Source organism: Podarcis liolepis, assembly GCF_965112155.1.
Source record: "Podarcis liolepis genome assembly, chromosome: 13".
Classification (NCBI taxonomy): Eukaryota; Metazoa; Chordata; class Lepidosauria; order Squamata; family Lacertidae; genus Podarcis; species Podarcis liolepis.
Window position 1 is genome coordinate 20,347,310 of NC_139573.1, and position 14,820 is coordinate 20,362,129.

Here is a 14,820-nt window from a genome sequence, read left to right on the forward strand (position 1 = left end):
AACACAAATAGGAGTGGTCCTTAAGACTGAAATTGAGAACCCAAATACATGCAAGTCTCTCTGATTTTTAAGCGGGAGGCAGGATTGTACTGCTTAAAACTAGAGATGATTTAACCCCAGCCTTGTTGTATGATCAGCATTGCCTTCCAGAATTCTGATGGTCCACTAATGTGCTTTAGATTGCAAAGCAAGAGCGGATACTCAGGATCTTTGAACAGTTAACTAATCTGAGCTAAGTGATCTTGAGTATCCACTACTCTTTAAGAATGCAAATGCCTTACTTGGTCCCACCAAGGCTGAATTCACAGGACCTTTCCAGACCTTCCTCTTAATTGTTAAGCTCTGCATTATACTTGAGCATTCACACAACAGAAAAGCTGCTTCTTGAGCTATAGTGGAAACAGGGCAAGTTTCCATGATATTTGCTTCCAGGGAAAAAAAAATGTTTGCAAAAAATATGGCAAGGGATGTTATATTTACACTACATTCCACTCCAGTTCAACTACATAGTTCCAGAAATGGCTTTTACATTATGTGAAAGCGCAGATATGATGTGGAAATGAATAGGGAAATGTCAATGAAAATGGAATAAGCTGTCATGTGAATGCAAGTCAAGGTTGCATCATTCTTTGCAAAGCTCCTGGCAGCCAGGAGGTGTGCATGTGGGGGTCGATTAGACACTGGCACGTGGTCCGGCAGTGGCCTGTGGTCTTATTTTTCTCCACCCCTGCTGTGGACTACATGCTACCTGCAAACTTTCACGATTGGCATGCTTCAAGCGGAAACTGCAACACAATGTTGCAGCGTGTGGAGTGCTCCAGTTCAAGTTGCTCCATTCTGTGTCCTCTCCCTCCTGGTTCACAGTTCCCCAGTTCCCACCTGCAACAGTCACTCAGCATTCTGTGACCACTGAGCATGCTCACCCCTCATAGGGTTGTTTTAGAGGTCCCCCATGTGGGGGTTCCCCCCAAAAATATTTTTGTATTCCTGCAAACCTTGGGAGTTCCTCCAAGCCTGTTGAATACAGTGGTACCCCGGGTTACAGACGCTTCGGGTTACAAACTCTGCTAACCAGGAAGTGGTTGCTCCAGGTTAAGAATGGAAATCACATGCCAGCAGCGCAGAAGCAGCAGGAGGCCCCATTAGTGAAAGCACGCCTCAGGTTAAGAACGGACCTCTGGGACGAATTAAGTTCTTAACCCGAGGTACCACTGTACCTCCCTCTGGTATGTGGGAGACACTCTTTTGGCTATCTGTGCAACGGTGCTTGCAGCCTTAATGTTGGCAATACAGATGGACAGGGAGTGAGACGGGCAGCCCTTCTGGAGAATGCTTCTAGATTTTACTAATGACACACGAGCAATAATTTCATCACATGGGGTGCCTGCATTGGAAATGACATCTGACCTATGGGAGTAATTAGCATTCAAAGTAGAAGCGGTATGGGATGCTCTTCTGGTTTCAAGCAGTCCTCCAAGAGCCAGGTAAAGATCAGAACCTGAAGAAGCAATCTATGAACAGGTGTGTGGGAGAAGAGCCAAAGGTCAGAAGAAGCCCCAGATACTGTCCAAAGGGGATTGGGAAAGTCCAAAACCAGCTGTTCCTCCCCTTTTTCTCTCAAAATGCACATCAACACGTGCTTATGCAACCCCAAATGCACACTTCCATGCTCAGATGCTATAAATATGTTCAGTTTCATTATTCCATTCCAATGATGCTTTGCATTCCCCCCCCCAAAAAAACGTGACATGCTGCCAAATTTGGAGGAAGATCCAGTACATATTGTAAGTAATACAGTCCATGCGGGGCCTGCCAAATCTGGTGGTGCCACTGGCAAGTAAGGCTGTGTATAATTTATAATTTAATCTGGCAGTTTTATCTGCTTAGTTTGTTTATACACTATTGTACACAAATTGCGGTGGTTGGTGGGCTGTTGATGTACATCTCTCTCTCTCTCTCTCTCTCTCTCTATATATATATGTGTGTGTGTGTGTGTGTGTGTGTGTGTGTGTGTGTGTAAAAAGGTAAAGGACCCCTGGACGGCTAAGTCCCGTCAAAGGCGACTATGGGGTTGTGGTGCTCATCTCACTTTCAGGCCGAGGGAGCCAGTGTTTGTCCACAGACAGCTTTCCGGGTTATGTGGACTAAGCCTCTTCTGGAGCAACGAAACACTGTGACGGAAACCACAGCACACGGAAACGTCGTTTACCTTCCTGCCGGAGTGGTACCTATTTATCTACTTGCACTGGTGTGCTTTCATGCTGCTAGGTGGCAGGAGCTGGGACTGAACAACGGGAGCTCACCCTGTCGTGGGGATTCAAACTGCTGACCTTCCAATCAGCATGCCCAATAGGCTCAGTGGTTTAGACCACAGTGCCACCCGTGTCCCTTTCTATATATTTATGGCTCAGGGTGTGTGAGAGGAAGTGGGCAGTGGTTCCTGCAATGGAGGCCAGTGATCTGGTGCTGCCATAAGCTGGAGAGGATGCCAGAAGGAGATAGAAGGGGTGGGCTTAGGGCATGTGGTTTCTAACTATACATCTACGATTCTATGTCATGGATGCTTTAGCTGAGATTCCTGCACTGCAGGGGGTTGGACTGGATGACCCTCAGGGTCCCTTCCAACTCTATGATTCTACTCTATGATCTAACCATCGACAGAGGGATAAAAGAAGGGGGGAGAGTATGTTTTCAATGGGGTGTCGTGTGAGACAAAGAGGAGAGGAGTCTCCCTTTCTGCCTTTAAATATGGTTTAGAGCAGAGGTGGGGAAATGTGGTGGTGTTTCCCCCCCATATTTTCCGTATTCATTTGTGAGCAATTTCCTGGGGCTTGAAAACAGTGGTGGGCAGTGCCAGGGGAACAAAGTGGGCAGGCAACAGATGCCAGTCTTGTACCGTGTAGGCTGTATTCCAGCCACACAAAAACCAGACTTCCTTACACAAAGAAACCTCTTCATCCTCCATGCAGGTAAGCAAGGTCACACTCACATCGTACACTCAAAGCACAGGGCTTCTGCCCTCCCACCCCAGAGCAAGAACCCAGTTTGTTAAGGGTGCTGGGAATTGTTGCTTTCTGGGGGAAAGCTCTGTGGTGTGGATGTCGCCCAAGGAAGAGGCATTATCGCAGTTTAAGGCTCTTGAGGAAGGGTCTGGCTTGAGTCCTGAGGGCCACAGAGGGAGACCGGAGGGGGCCACTTTTGTCCCCCAGGCCCAAAGTCCGCCACCACCTCTCGTTTCAGCAGGTAGAAGGCAGGTTGGGATCTGCTAATAGATCTCTGAGCGATGTTGCAGTAGATTGGCAAGGATTCCTGACCTGATTTTTTAGCAGCTAGCTGTAACAAAACAACAGCTTTCCCACCTACATTTGCCTGCAGAAATGAAGGCTAACTAGAGCTGAATTTTTGTGATGTAAAGGCGCTCTGGGGCATTGTGGGGAATTTAAATGGTGACACAAATGCCCTGTGTTTTTGTGGAATTTGCTTCTGTAATCTGTTATGACATGAGAGTTTGATCATTTTATGTTTGTACGGTCTTTTGCTATTTGAGGTACGTATTTACATTCATGGAAGTTCTGGGCTGTGCAGGTGGTTGGGGTTTTTTTGCCATGACAGCCACCCACTTGGACAGATTTAAAATGGGATTAGATGAATTTGTGGCAGATTTGGCTAGCGATGGCTACCATTCACGATGGCTTTATACTTCTTCCAGTATTATTTCCACATTTTGCACCCAGACATATAAATTAGCTTATACAGATCTGTGTACAGACAAATCCTTTGTATTCTTTTTTTAAATAAAAAAGTGATGTATACCCTCCAACATTGATGAAAATAGGGACGTCCTATTCCATAATAATAATAATTTTATTATTTATACCCCAACCATCTGACTGGGTTGCCCCAGCCACTCTGGAAGGCTTCCAACATAAATAAAAAACATAATAAAACTAAACAGGGCTGCCTTCAGATGTCTTCTAAAGGTTACTTATCTCCTTGGCTCAGGGGCTGCATAACTCTATACCTTCCAACATTTCTCCGATGAAAATAGGGACGTCCTAAGGAAAAGTGGGACATTCTGGGAGGATCAAATCAGAAACCGGGACAGCTGCTGTTAATCTGGGACTGCTATCCCTGGAAAACAGGGACACTTGGAGGGTCTGAGTGATGCCTTTCTCTTCTTTGGGTGAGACGTAAGAGGCTGCTTGCTTTATTTATTTATTTATTTATTTATTTATTTATTTGCCACTTTATTCTTCTACTAAAAACCTCAAAGCATATTAAAGCAATAAAGCAATAGCTGGGTGATGTTCCTCCTTCCTCATGAGCAGCCTCTTCAGTAGGGCTGGTGAGTGTGGGTATACCCACTATACCTTTAAAGCACATTCAAAGCACATCCTACCCTCACTGTAGGTTAAACCACAGAGCCTAGGACTTGCCGATCAGAAGGTCGGCGGTTCGAGTCCCCGCAATGGGGTGAGCTCCCGTTGCTCTGTCCCTGCTCCTGCCAACCTAGCAGTTCAAAAGCACGTCAAAGTGCAAGTAGATAAATAGGTACCACTCCAGCGGGAACGTAAACGGCGTTTCCGTGCACTGCTCTGGTTCGCCAGAAGCGGCTTAGTCATGCTGGCCACATGACCTGGAAGCTGTACGCCGGCTCCCTCGGCCAATAAAGTGAGATGAGCGCCGCAACCCCAGAGTTGGTCACAACTGGACCTAATGGTCAGGGGGCCCTTTACCTTTACCCTCCCCAAATTCATGGGAACTGTAGTTTGTCAATATCCTGGGTATTATAGCCCTGTATGGGGAAACCTGGGGTCCCCAGGATTCTTTCATGGGGGTGGGATGTGATTTGAATCTGCTCTAAAGGTGTTGTGTGTATGGCGGGGGTGGGGTCACAGTTTCTGGGGAACACCAGCGGAAAAGGGCTATTGCCCTCCTGCCTTGCACGTGAGCTTCCCGTGGGCACCTGGTTGGCCAATCTGCAAAATGGGTTGCTGGATTATAGAGCCCTTAGGTCTGATTCAGCAGAGCTCCTCTTGAGTCTGCGTTGGGGGCGCTCCATGGATTTGAATGTAATTTAGATGGTGGCTCCAAGTTGAAGCAGTGATCACTGGAATGCCATAAAAGGGGATCAGCTCGGGCCCCAACAACCGCCCAGCAATGTTGGGCACTGGCGCTAGCCCTGCCTGGTGCCTCTCCCTGGGGGCTCAGCGAGAGAGGTAAGTGAAAGAAAGGCTGCAGCCACACCTTGGCAGTGCCACAATGGGGCATATATTAAGGCTGCGAGAGCTCTTCTTCACAGAGAAACAGTGAAATAGGCAGGGCAGAGATGAGAACTGTGAAGAAGTGCCAGGAGTAAGAGCTATATAAAAGATAAATTATTTATACCGTGCCGGGTTTTTCGCATTCACATCTTTAAAAGGATGTTCAGGGAGAAGAGTGTTTAAAAAAGAAAAGCTGTAAAAAAAGGAAAGAAAGAAAGAAAAGGCTCGCAGCATGGGAGAAGAAGGAGAGCCTTGTGGAGATCTGTCTGAACCGCATTTGTAAAAGAAGGTTATGAAGGGAGGGTGTCAAGAAGGGCGTCCTACATTTTATGTGACCAGAAAACCCAAATTCTCTAATTGAATCAAATGAAATAGATTTGCATGAGCCCGCTTAATCACAGCACTTCGCGTTGGTCTCAGAGTACAAGGGATTCCCCCCCCCCCCTTTCTCTCTCTTTGGTAGCAGCTGGTGTTCCTTTTTAGGAAACCAGGCAGTGTGGAAAAAAGGAGGGATTTGGTGACGGGACTTGGATTCTGTGGTGAAACTCAATTCTGTGTGTGGCCGTGTGATGAAATTCAGTTTGACGACAAAATACAAGGTGACAAAACCCAGACTTAAGGGAATAAGGCATAACCCTTTCCTTAATGTACCACTTTGCTACATGTAGGGAACTCCCCCCCCCCCGCCCCCCATTTTTAAACACAAGGGAAGCAATCACAAACATGATTCTTCACAACCTGTAATCTGAAGTGGTACAGTCCAGAACCCCGCCATCTTAGGCTACAATCCTATGCACACTTCCTTTGGAGCAGGGGTGACAACTTGAATAAAATATTGGTGGCGGGAGGTAAGCTCTGCCCCACAAAATGGATCACAACACACACACACACCCCATTTGAATGGCAATGCCCATCAACTTTGGCAGGGCGTGCCACCCTCAAATATTTTATGGGGGTCCGAAGGGACCTCGGCCCCTAGGAGTCGGTTCCTATGCTTTGGAGTGAGTCAGGCATAGTCAACACTACACAGGAAGTAGAATGAAGTGCTATAGATCTGAGGATTTGACTGTACCACTTCAAGCTGCAGATGGGTGGTGGTAGACAATAATATTTTTGAAAACTCTCCACACGTAGAAACCACCCTGACAGGGAATGTGCTGGGTTATGTGTATAATTCTTAGTAGCAGGGTTTTCAAAACAAAACAAAACAAAACAAAACAAGGGGGAGCATTCAAAAGAGGTGTCTCTAGCTGCAGTCTGAAGCTGTATACACACTGTACCTTTGAAGCACATTCTTCCCCTGAAAGAATTATGGGCACTGCAGTCTATTAATGGTTGCTGGGAATGGTAACTGTGAGGGGGTAAACTACAATGCCCATGATTCTTTGAGGCAAACAATGTCTTTCAAATGTGCTTTAAAGGTATAGTGTGTACACAACCTGTGATCATAACAGCCAGCTCTACCACTGCAGGGTTCGTACCACCTTCATCTTCTGCCTGGGTAAGGTAAAGTAAAAAGGTAAAGGACCCCTGGACAGTTAAGTCCAGTCAAAGGCGACTATGTGGTGTGGCGCTCATCTCGCTTTCAGGCCGAGGGAGCCAGCGTTTGCCAACAGACAGCTTTCTGGGTCATGTGGCCAGCATGACTGAACCGCTTCTGGCTCACAGAGAACCGTGACAAGAGCCAGAGTGCATGGAACGGAAACACTGTTTACCTTCCTGCCGCAGCAGTACCTATCTATCTACTTGCACTGGTGTGCTTTCAGACTGCTAGGTTGGCAGAAGCTGGGACAGAGCAACAGGAGCTGGATTCTGCCTGGATAGAGCAGGCCTCGCACTGAACGCAGTAGAGCAACTGGCTGTGAATGTCCTGATTCCACATAATGTGTGGATTCACAATAGGGCTCTCCTTTGTCAAGCAGACCAGTCTTGTAGGAACAACAGGAACTTCTGCATGCACAGCATGTGCTCTGCCACTGAGCCACAGCTCAGAACTTCCTAAGAACTTTCTGTTCCCATCGAGTTCGCTCCCTGAGCCCGCCACCACCCATCCCCCTTGGGCCAGGCAACAACAGTCCCAGTGCTTTGAATGGAAATGAGAACTCTTCCATTCAAAGACTCTTTGCAGGGGTCCAGTGAGTGAGTTTATTTGCCACTCAACGACACAAGTATTTGGTTTAGGAAACAGGTTAGGAACAGCCTGCAAGGCTGGCATCATGCTTATCCGAGGGCCATGTTTTCTAGTCTCCTTTAAACATTATAAATTTCACCCAAATCTACAGGTGGCTCCTGCAACTCAAGTGCTGGGAAAATTTGGTACAAAAGAATCACAGTGCCAAAAATGCACCAGAGGGCCTCCCATGGTCCACCTCACAATGTCTCTCTGACACTTTCACCGATGGGGCAGGAGAACTAATTGCTGTGAGATGTTGTGCTCACACTGAGAGCTCAGCTCCGTTCCAAAGTGGGATGGACCACAGGGGGGTCCTTCAGGGACTCAATGAGTACTTGAAACAGCACTGGCTGTTGTGGGAAGATTACAGAATGCACACGAGGCATTGCCAAGGCAGACCTGACTCTCTGACTGACACACCAGGAGAATGAGCAACGACTGTGTCATTTATTCAACAATTGCCCACATTGTTGTTTTTAAAGCATCTGTTGAAATTCAGCACCGTTGAAGTGAAGCGGCTGGCCTAAGCTAGACCACCGATGGAATTCAGAAGACACGGCAAAGACCCCTCAGTGAAGCCAAATTGGAGCAATCTCTTTTCATTAACAATGTCCAGAGAGGTAGCCGTGTTACTCTGTTTTAGTGCAAGACTAAGGCTGTGTACACAGCATACCTTTTAAATCACATCCGAAGCATGTGGGGGGTGGGGGCTGGAGGAGGAAATGTGCTTTAAATGTATGGCGTGCACACAGTCTAACACATTTTAACTACCACAACATGCAACCTAATTTTTTTGCTCAACTCTCCTTGCCCCCTGCTTTGCTGTGGAGCATCTTGCCTGAGGAGCGTTCTGGAGAACTCGGACCCTTGCCACTGTTTCATGACATTTGGTTGGTCCTAACAAAAAAGTATTGCCCAATGTGTCCCCCCACCTGATGGACCAAGATGGCTAATGTTGCTTTTTATGTTTTATTACAGCATTAGCTGTTGTAGGACTACAGGACACTTAATCAGATCCAACATCTGATGGACTGGGCTCTAGTCCATGAAACCGTATGCCGTAATAAAATGTGTTAGTCTCTAGGGAGACAAGGGACCATTTGTTGTTGTTATTAAGGTTCTTCTGCTAAGGATGAAGGCTCTTTCTTATATCCCAGTCATGTCTCTGAGGGTGGTGTAGTGCAAGTCATCTGAGTGCACTGGGTGATCAAGATTGCATGCAGAAAGTCCCAGGTTCAATCCCTGCTGTCTCCAGGTAGGGAGTAGACCCCTGGCTGAAAAACTGGAGAACTGCTGCCAGTCAGTGTGGACCATACTGAGCTAGATGGACCAATGGTCTGATGTAGAAGAAGGCAGCTCCCTAGGTCCTAGTCATTCCCTCTTTGACTTTGTTCGTTTTGGTATTTACTAGCGTAGCTTTGGAGATTCTGCTCTTCCAAAACAATACACCAAATTTCTTTAGCGGCGTCCAAATCATGTGGTGGTTAGTTCCACAAGGTACAATCTGACAAATTGGGTTAGGCAGGATATAATTGGCAAAGCAGCATCAGTTAGTCATATTGTCCACAGTGGTTTGTGCCCAAATCCCCGTTTGGTAAATTTGGCAAGCTAGCTTTTGTGGCTCGGGTTAAGAATGAGCCTGTTCATGTCTTAGATAAAAGGACAGATAAATGTTCTGAGAAGTTAGGACGTTGGGGTTGACCAAAATTTACAATTTAATTTCAAATTGTATAGCCCACAACCTAAGAAGGCCCCATTTGCATGGTACATTTAACCACACTATCATACTACTTCGAACAGTCATGGCTCCCCCCCCCAAAGAATCTTGGGACCTGCAGTTTGCTAAGCGTGCAGAGAGTTGCTAGGAGACCCCTGCTCCTCTCCCAGAGTTCCCTGGGAATACGAATGGACTGTTAAACCACTCTGAGAACTGCAGCTCTGTTCTCAGCTCCCAGGATTCTTTGGGTGGAATCCATGGCAGTTTAAAGTGTCATTATCCTGCTTTAAACATGTAGTAGAGATGGGGGCCTCTGTGACAAGAGTACATGCACAACATACATTGAAAGCACATTGAAAGCATCCCCACCTGCCAGAATCCCAGGAACTAGTTTCCTAAGGGTGCCAGGAATTCTAGTTCTGTGAAGGGTAAACTACAGTTCAAAGGATGTGTGTGTGTGTGTGTGTGTGTGTGTGTGTGTTTTAAATCTATGTTGTATACACAGCCTTTCTGTATGCAGAAGGCTCCAACCTCAGCCTTGGCATTTTCAATTAAAAGGATCTGCAGTAGCAGATAATAGGAAAGAAAGACTTCTGGCTGACACCCAGGAGATCCAGTGCCTGTTTAGGCAAGCCTTCTGAAGCTGGTGTTCTCCAGATGTTTTAGATTGCAGCACCCATCGCCCCTGCCCATTGGCCATGCTGAGGCTGATGGGAGTTGTAGGAATCCGGAGGGCACCCATTGGGGAAACCTGGCCTGGATGACATAAGCAGCATCCCACACTCCTAAATTAATATTGGGTGTGCTTCAATTTGTGTTGGAATCAAGACGCAAAAGGCCGAGAAATAAATTTTTGGTTTGAGGAATAGATGAAGTGGGATTAGGAACGCAGATGCAGAGGCCGCATCTACACAGCCACAGAGCTGATCTGCACACAGTACAAGCTCGACATGTCCTCAGCTGCACTCATGCGCCTTTGCTTGTGTAGCGAGGGAGAGGCATTAACGTGTGAACCAGGCTAATAATGCAGATAAATCAGCTGCCTTTCATTTTCACACAACCTTTCATTTTCGGGCGGATGCAACCGCAAGAACGGCTGTTGGGGCCGTATCCGTGTGCAGCTGGTTCGCACATTACTGTACATGCCACTACACACGTGCACTCTCTCTCTCTCTCTCTCTCTCTCTCTCAGCCAGTCAGGTCTCTCTGTTTGTAGAAGGAGAGTCCTAAGTGAGTCGCCCCAGATAAGACACACTGCCCACGGGAAGAGGCTGCTGAGCCTCATCAGCTTTGACAAGGGGCTGCAGAAATCTGAGGCAGGCGAGTCTCTCGACAGCTGAGCCTCCCTCCACGGATGCAACCTCAACACACACACCTGGACCATTGATGGCTCCTCCTTGACTTCAAAGCTTGACACATGAGAGATGCTCCTTGGACCTCCTTAGCCCTTCCTCCCTGGCATCTGTCTCCTCCTGTCCCACATTATCCTCTTCTTTCGCTCTGTGTGCAGTTCCAGCCCCATCCTTCTTCCCTTATCTCTCGATCTGGTCCTCCATCTTTCCCAGAGCATCCTGTCCGGTTCCCTCCCTCCCTCCCCCATCCTTCCTCCCCCCCTCCTCCAGCCCACCCCCCTCTCACTAGCTGCCCCATTACCTCTCCTCACCTCTCCTTCCCTTTCCCACAAGTCCCCCTTTCACCCCCATTCTGCTCCTTCCCCTCCCTCCTTTAGCATTACATTATCCGCTGCTCACTTTCTCTTCCTTCTCCCTCAACTCTTCTCATTTTCTCCATCCAGGTATTCCTCTTCTTTGGACCACATCTTTGCACTCTGATTTCCTTCCCTACCCGTCTTGCTTCCCCCTTGTTTCCCACCCTTAATCTTTGCCATCCCGTCCTGATTGCTCCTCCATCCATCCCTCCCTCCATCCAAACAGCTCTGCCTGCGCGCACGCATTTTAATTCTATGGGCGCACATCTTAATTCCGTGCATTCAAAAGCCCTTTCCATTCCCCTCTTTCCCACCCCCCACCTCTCCCCTCACCTTCTCCTCCCGCCCCCGCCTGCCCCCGTCCTCCTTCTCAAGCTTCTCTCATTCACTTCATCTTTCCCACAGCCCTGCCTGATTTCTGCCTGGCTCGCTGACCCCACAGATCCTGCAAACCCATGCCTACTCTGGGCATCACCGTGGCACTCACCTGCTGGTACCCCCAGTCCTCCGGGGCAAATTCGCTCCCCACGGCTTCAAACTGGAAGTTGATGTGCGGCGCCTGGTGCAAGAGGAACGTCCACCACGAAGCTCGATACCCCTGGGGGGACCCCATCCCTCCGACGCGGGGCGCCCACAACCCCAACCCCGCTCACCGCGCTGGTCGCCGGCCCCCCATGCTGGCACACGGATGGATGTCGGGGAATGATGTGCAGGGAGGCAGTGCAGAACATCAGGGCTTATCCGCGCGGAATATTGGGGAGGGGGGAGTGATGGTTGGGGAAATAAAGGGGGGGAGGGCTAGGTGGTGGGGGAAGAGGACAGTGGGAGGCGCAGCGCCATCTAGCGAGCGCTGGGCCCGTCACTGTGATTTAAATCAGCCCTTGTCTCGCCCGACCTGTCAGAGAGACTAATAGCTCCCCCAAGTGGATCTGTCCCTCTACACAATAAATAAAAGGCATCGCTGATCAGATTTAAAGCGGATGCAGAGTGGGAGAAAACGCACTAGTAAAGCAACTTCTAAAACTCCGTAATCGCTTCCAGCCTTCCCAATTTTCTACAAAATATACTTGCGGGGACCAATTGAAATATGTGGAGCGAGCTAGGAAGAAACCCTGCGTAAAAATCCTTACACCTGCAGTGATTTCAATCCGTTTTTCTGAATGGTCAGGAATCCTCACAAACAGTCAATTGCTTCTATCATCCTCATTATTTGGGCGCGGGGAGGCAACCAGAAAGTATTTGCTGCTATAAGCATAACATTTCCCCAGTTGATACGTTGTCGTTTAGAAGATAGTTATTCCCCCCAGATTGCTGCAGTTGTTGCCTGGGATGTAGCAGCAGGAAAAGCCCCAAAGGTTGAAACATTTCCTCACGGGGAAATTGCTGCAACCCTTGGTGATTTTGGTTACCTTTTCCTGAAACTTTTCCAGCTCTACAGTATCCTTTTCGAGGTGTAGCACCTAGAAAGTGAACACTGTGCTCCAAAAGTGGTGTAGCACCATAGATTTGTATAAGGGCAGTGTGATAAGGGGTTTTATTTTCAATGTGTTTCCTAATGATCTGAAAAGGGGAATTCATGCTTTTCATAGCTGCCATACACTGGGCTGGTTGGGGTGCTGTGGGTAAAACCTCAGCGCCTAGGGCTTGCCGATCGCATGGTCGGCGGTTCGAATCTCCGGGCCGGGGTGAGCTCCTGTCTTTCGGTCCCAGCTCCTGCCCACCTAGCAGTTCGAAAGCACCCCTAAGTGCAAGTAGATAAATAGGTACCGCTTTATAGCGAGAGGGTAAACGGCGTTTCCGTGTGCTGCGCTGGTGCTGGCTCGCCAGAGCAGCTTCGTCACGCTGGCCAAGTGACCCGAAAGTGTCTCTGGACAGCACTGGCCCCTGGCCTCTTAAGTGTGATGGGCGCACAACTCTAGAGTCGGACATGACTGGCCCGTACGGGCAGGGGTACCTTTACCTTTACCTTATACACTGGGCTGGCTCCTTCATTGAGCTATCCACCACAACCCCAAGATCTCATTCCTGGTTAGGTACCAGATCCTATTAGTGTATATGCAAAGTTAGGATTATTATTATTATTTGCCTCAATATGCATCACTTCATACTTGCTTACACTCAACTTCATTTGCCATTTTAATACCCATTCACTCAGCTTGGAGGGATCCTTTTGCCGTGCCTTACAACTACTTTTTGATTTCACCACCACAAATAATTTGGTGTCATCGGCAAACTTGGCTGCCTCATTCTTCATCTGCAACTCTAGACAATTTATGAATGAGTTAGAAAAGTACCAGCCCAGACACAGATTGTTGGAGAACCCCACTTCTTGCATGTTTCTATTGTGGGAATTGTCCATTTATTCCTGATCTTGGCTCTCCAGACTTGCTCCAGCCTCCAGATCACTGTGGTGGTGAAATTTATTTGCAACACCAGACACAGTCACTTTGTGAACTTCTATATTTATTTTGAACGAATGTTGCCCACGGTTGCACACTCTCCTGCTCTACAACTCAGTGACATCAATCTGGAATTTCACTTATTTTCAGTTTCTCAAACACATGTTCACATGGCCTTGGTAAACCATAGTTTGGCTTCCCATGCCATGTGAACCAGGCCATAATGAATACAGCCATACCTTGCAAGTTGAACGGATTCCGTTCTGGAAGTCCATTCGACTTCCAAAACATTCAAAAACCAAATTGCGGCTTCTGTTTGGCCCTGGAAGCCCTGGAAGCCCCATTGGATGTCCAGGTTCCAAAAGAAGGTTCGCAAACCAGAACAATCATTTCTGGGTTTGCGGCATTTGGGAGCCAAAACGTACGAGTTCCAGGGTATTCGACAACCAAGGTACGACTGTATATCCAAATCTTAGTGGAACAGTAAATTTTATTTACTTTAATATTTTAAAACTGTAAACCACCTAGGGTGCCTTGGCAGAAAGGCAATATATAAATGCAATGAAAATAAATAGGAAATAAATCATTTGTTCACCCCACACTTTTCATTCCATTTACTTTCCTACCCTTTAAAAAACAACAACAAAGCAATGTGGAATTTTTATGGTAGGGTAACAGAGAACTTGAATACACTTAAATCTCTGCAGCATCACCAATGTGGTTTTGAAAGCTGCTTGCTGCCTCTCCCCCCCTCCTGTCCCCACACCTGTGGTTGCAACCTAAAAAGGGATGTGGCTTGTCAGTGAGCTTACTGAGGTCAACCATATTGTCAGACTACAGAATATCTGCATGTCAAGTGGGGGGCGAAACTGTGTCACAGAGCACTGGATGTTTGAGAAGCTGCGGCCTCATTCGTGGTACAGTACGGCAAGGTGCAATGGAGAGTTGCTGGCTATGGAACCCTCAACCTGAGTTCCTCTTTCAACATCCTCCTTCTTGGCTGGTATGATCAACTGAAAGGTATTGGGACCAGAGACCAGACAGGAGGATCAGAAACCCAGGTGATGTGTTTACTGAGCACAATTCAAAGTGTTGGTGCTGACCTTTAAAGTCCTAAACGGCCTCGGTCCAGTATACCTGAAGGAGTGTCTCCACCCCCATCGTTTAGCCTGGACACTGAGGTCCAGCACGGAGGGCCCTCTGGCGGTTCCCTCACTGCGAGAAGTGAGGTTATAGGGAACCAGGCAGAGAGCCTTCTCGGTAGTGGCACCTGCCCTGTGGAACGCCCTCCCACCAGATGCCAAAGAGAAGAACAACTACCAGACTTTTAGAAGACACCTGAAGACAGCCCTGTTTAGGGAAGCTTTTAATGTTTAACAGACCACTGTATTTTAATATTTTGTTGGAAGCCACCCAAAGTGGCTGGGGAAACCCAGCCAGATGGGCAGGGTATAAATAATAAATTGTTGTTGTTGTTGTTACTGAGCCTTTACTCCTGAAGTACAAATCCCATCAGCCTCAGCAAGCATGGCCAATGGCAAGGGATGCACAACAATGGT

At 47.8% G+C, this 14,820-nt stretch overlaps 1 protein-coding gene across 2 annotated transcripts in view; it reads right to left on the bottom strand.

The window, feature by feature from the left end:
- Positions 1–11,593, bottom strand: part of TTYH1 (tweety family member 1) — a 63,189-nt gene extending 51,596 nt beyond the window's left edge. The window contains exon 1 of one of the 2 annotated variants that reach the window (XM_083471944.1): positions 11,350–11,593. In XM_083471944.1, coding sequence (XP_083328070.1) covers positions 11,350–11,475 — 126 coding nt within the window. In that variant the 5' untranslated portion in view covers positions 11,476–11,593. The remainder of the gene's footprint in view (positions 1–11,349) is intronic. The other variant, XM_083471945.1, reaches the window with a different exon arrangement.
- Positions 11,594–14,820: the final 3,227 nt, after the last annotated feature.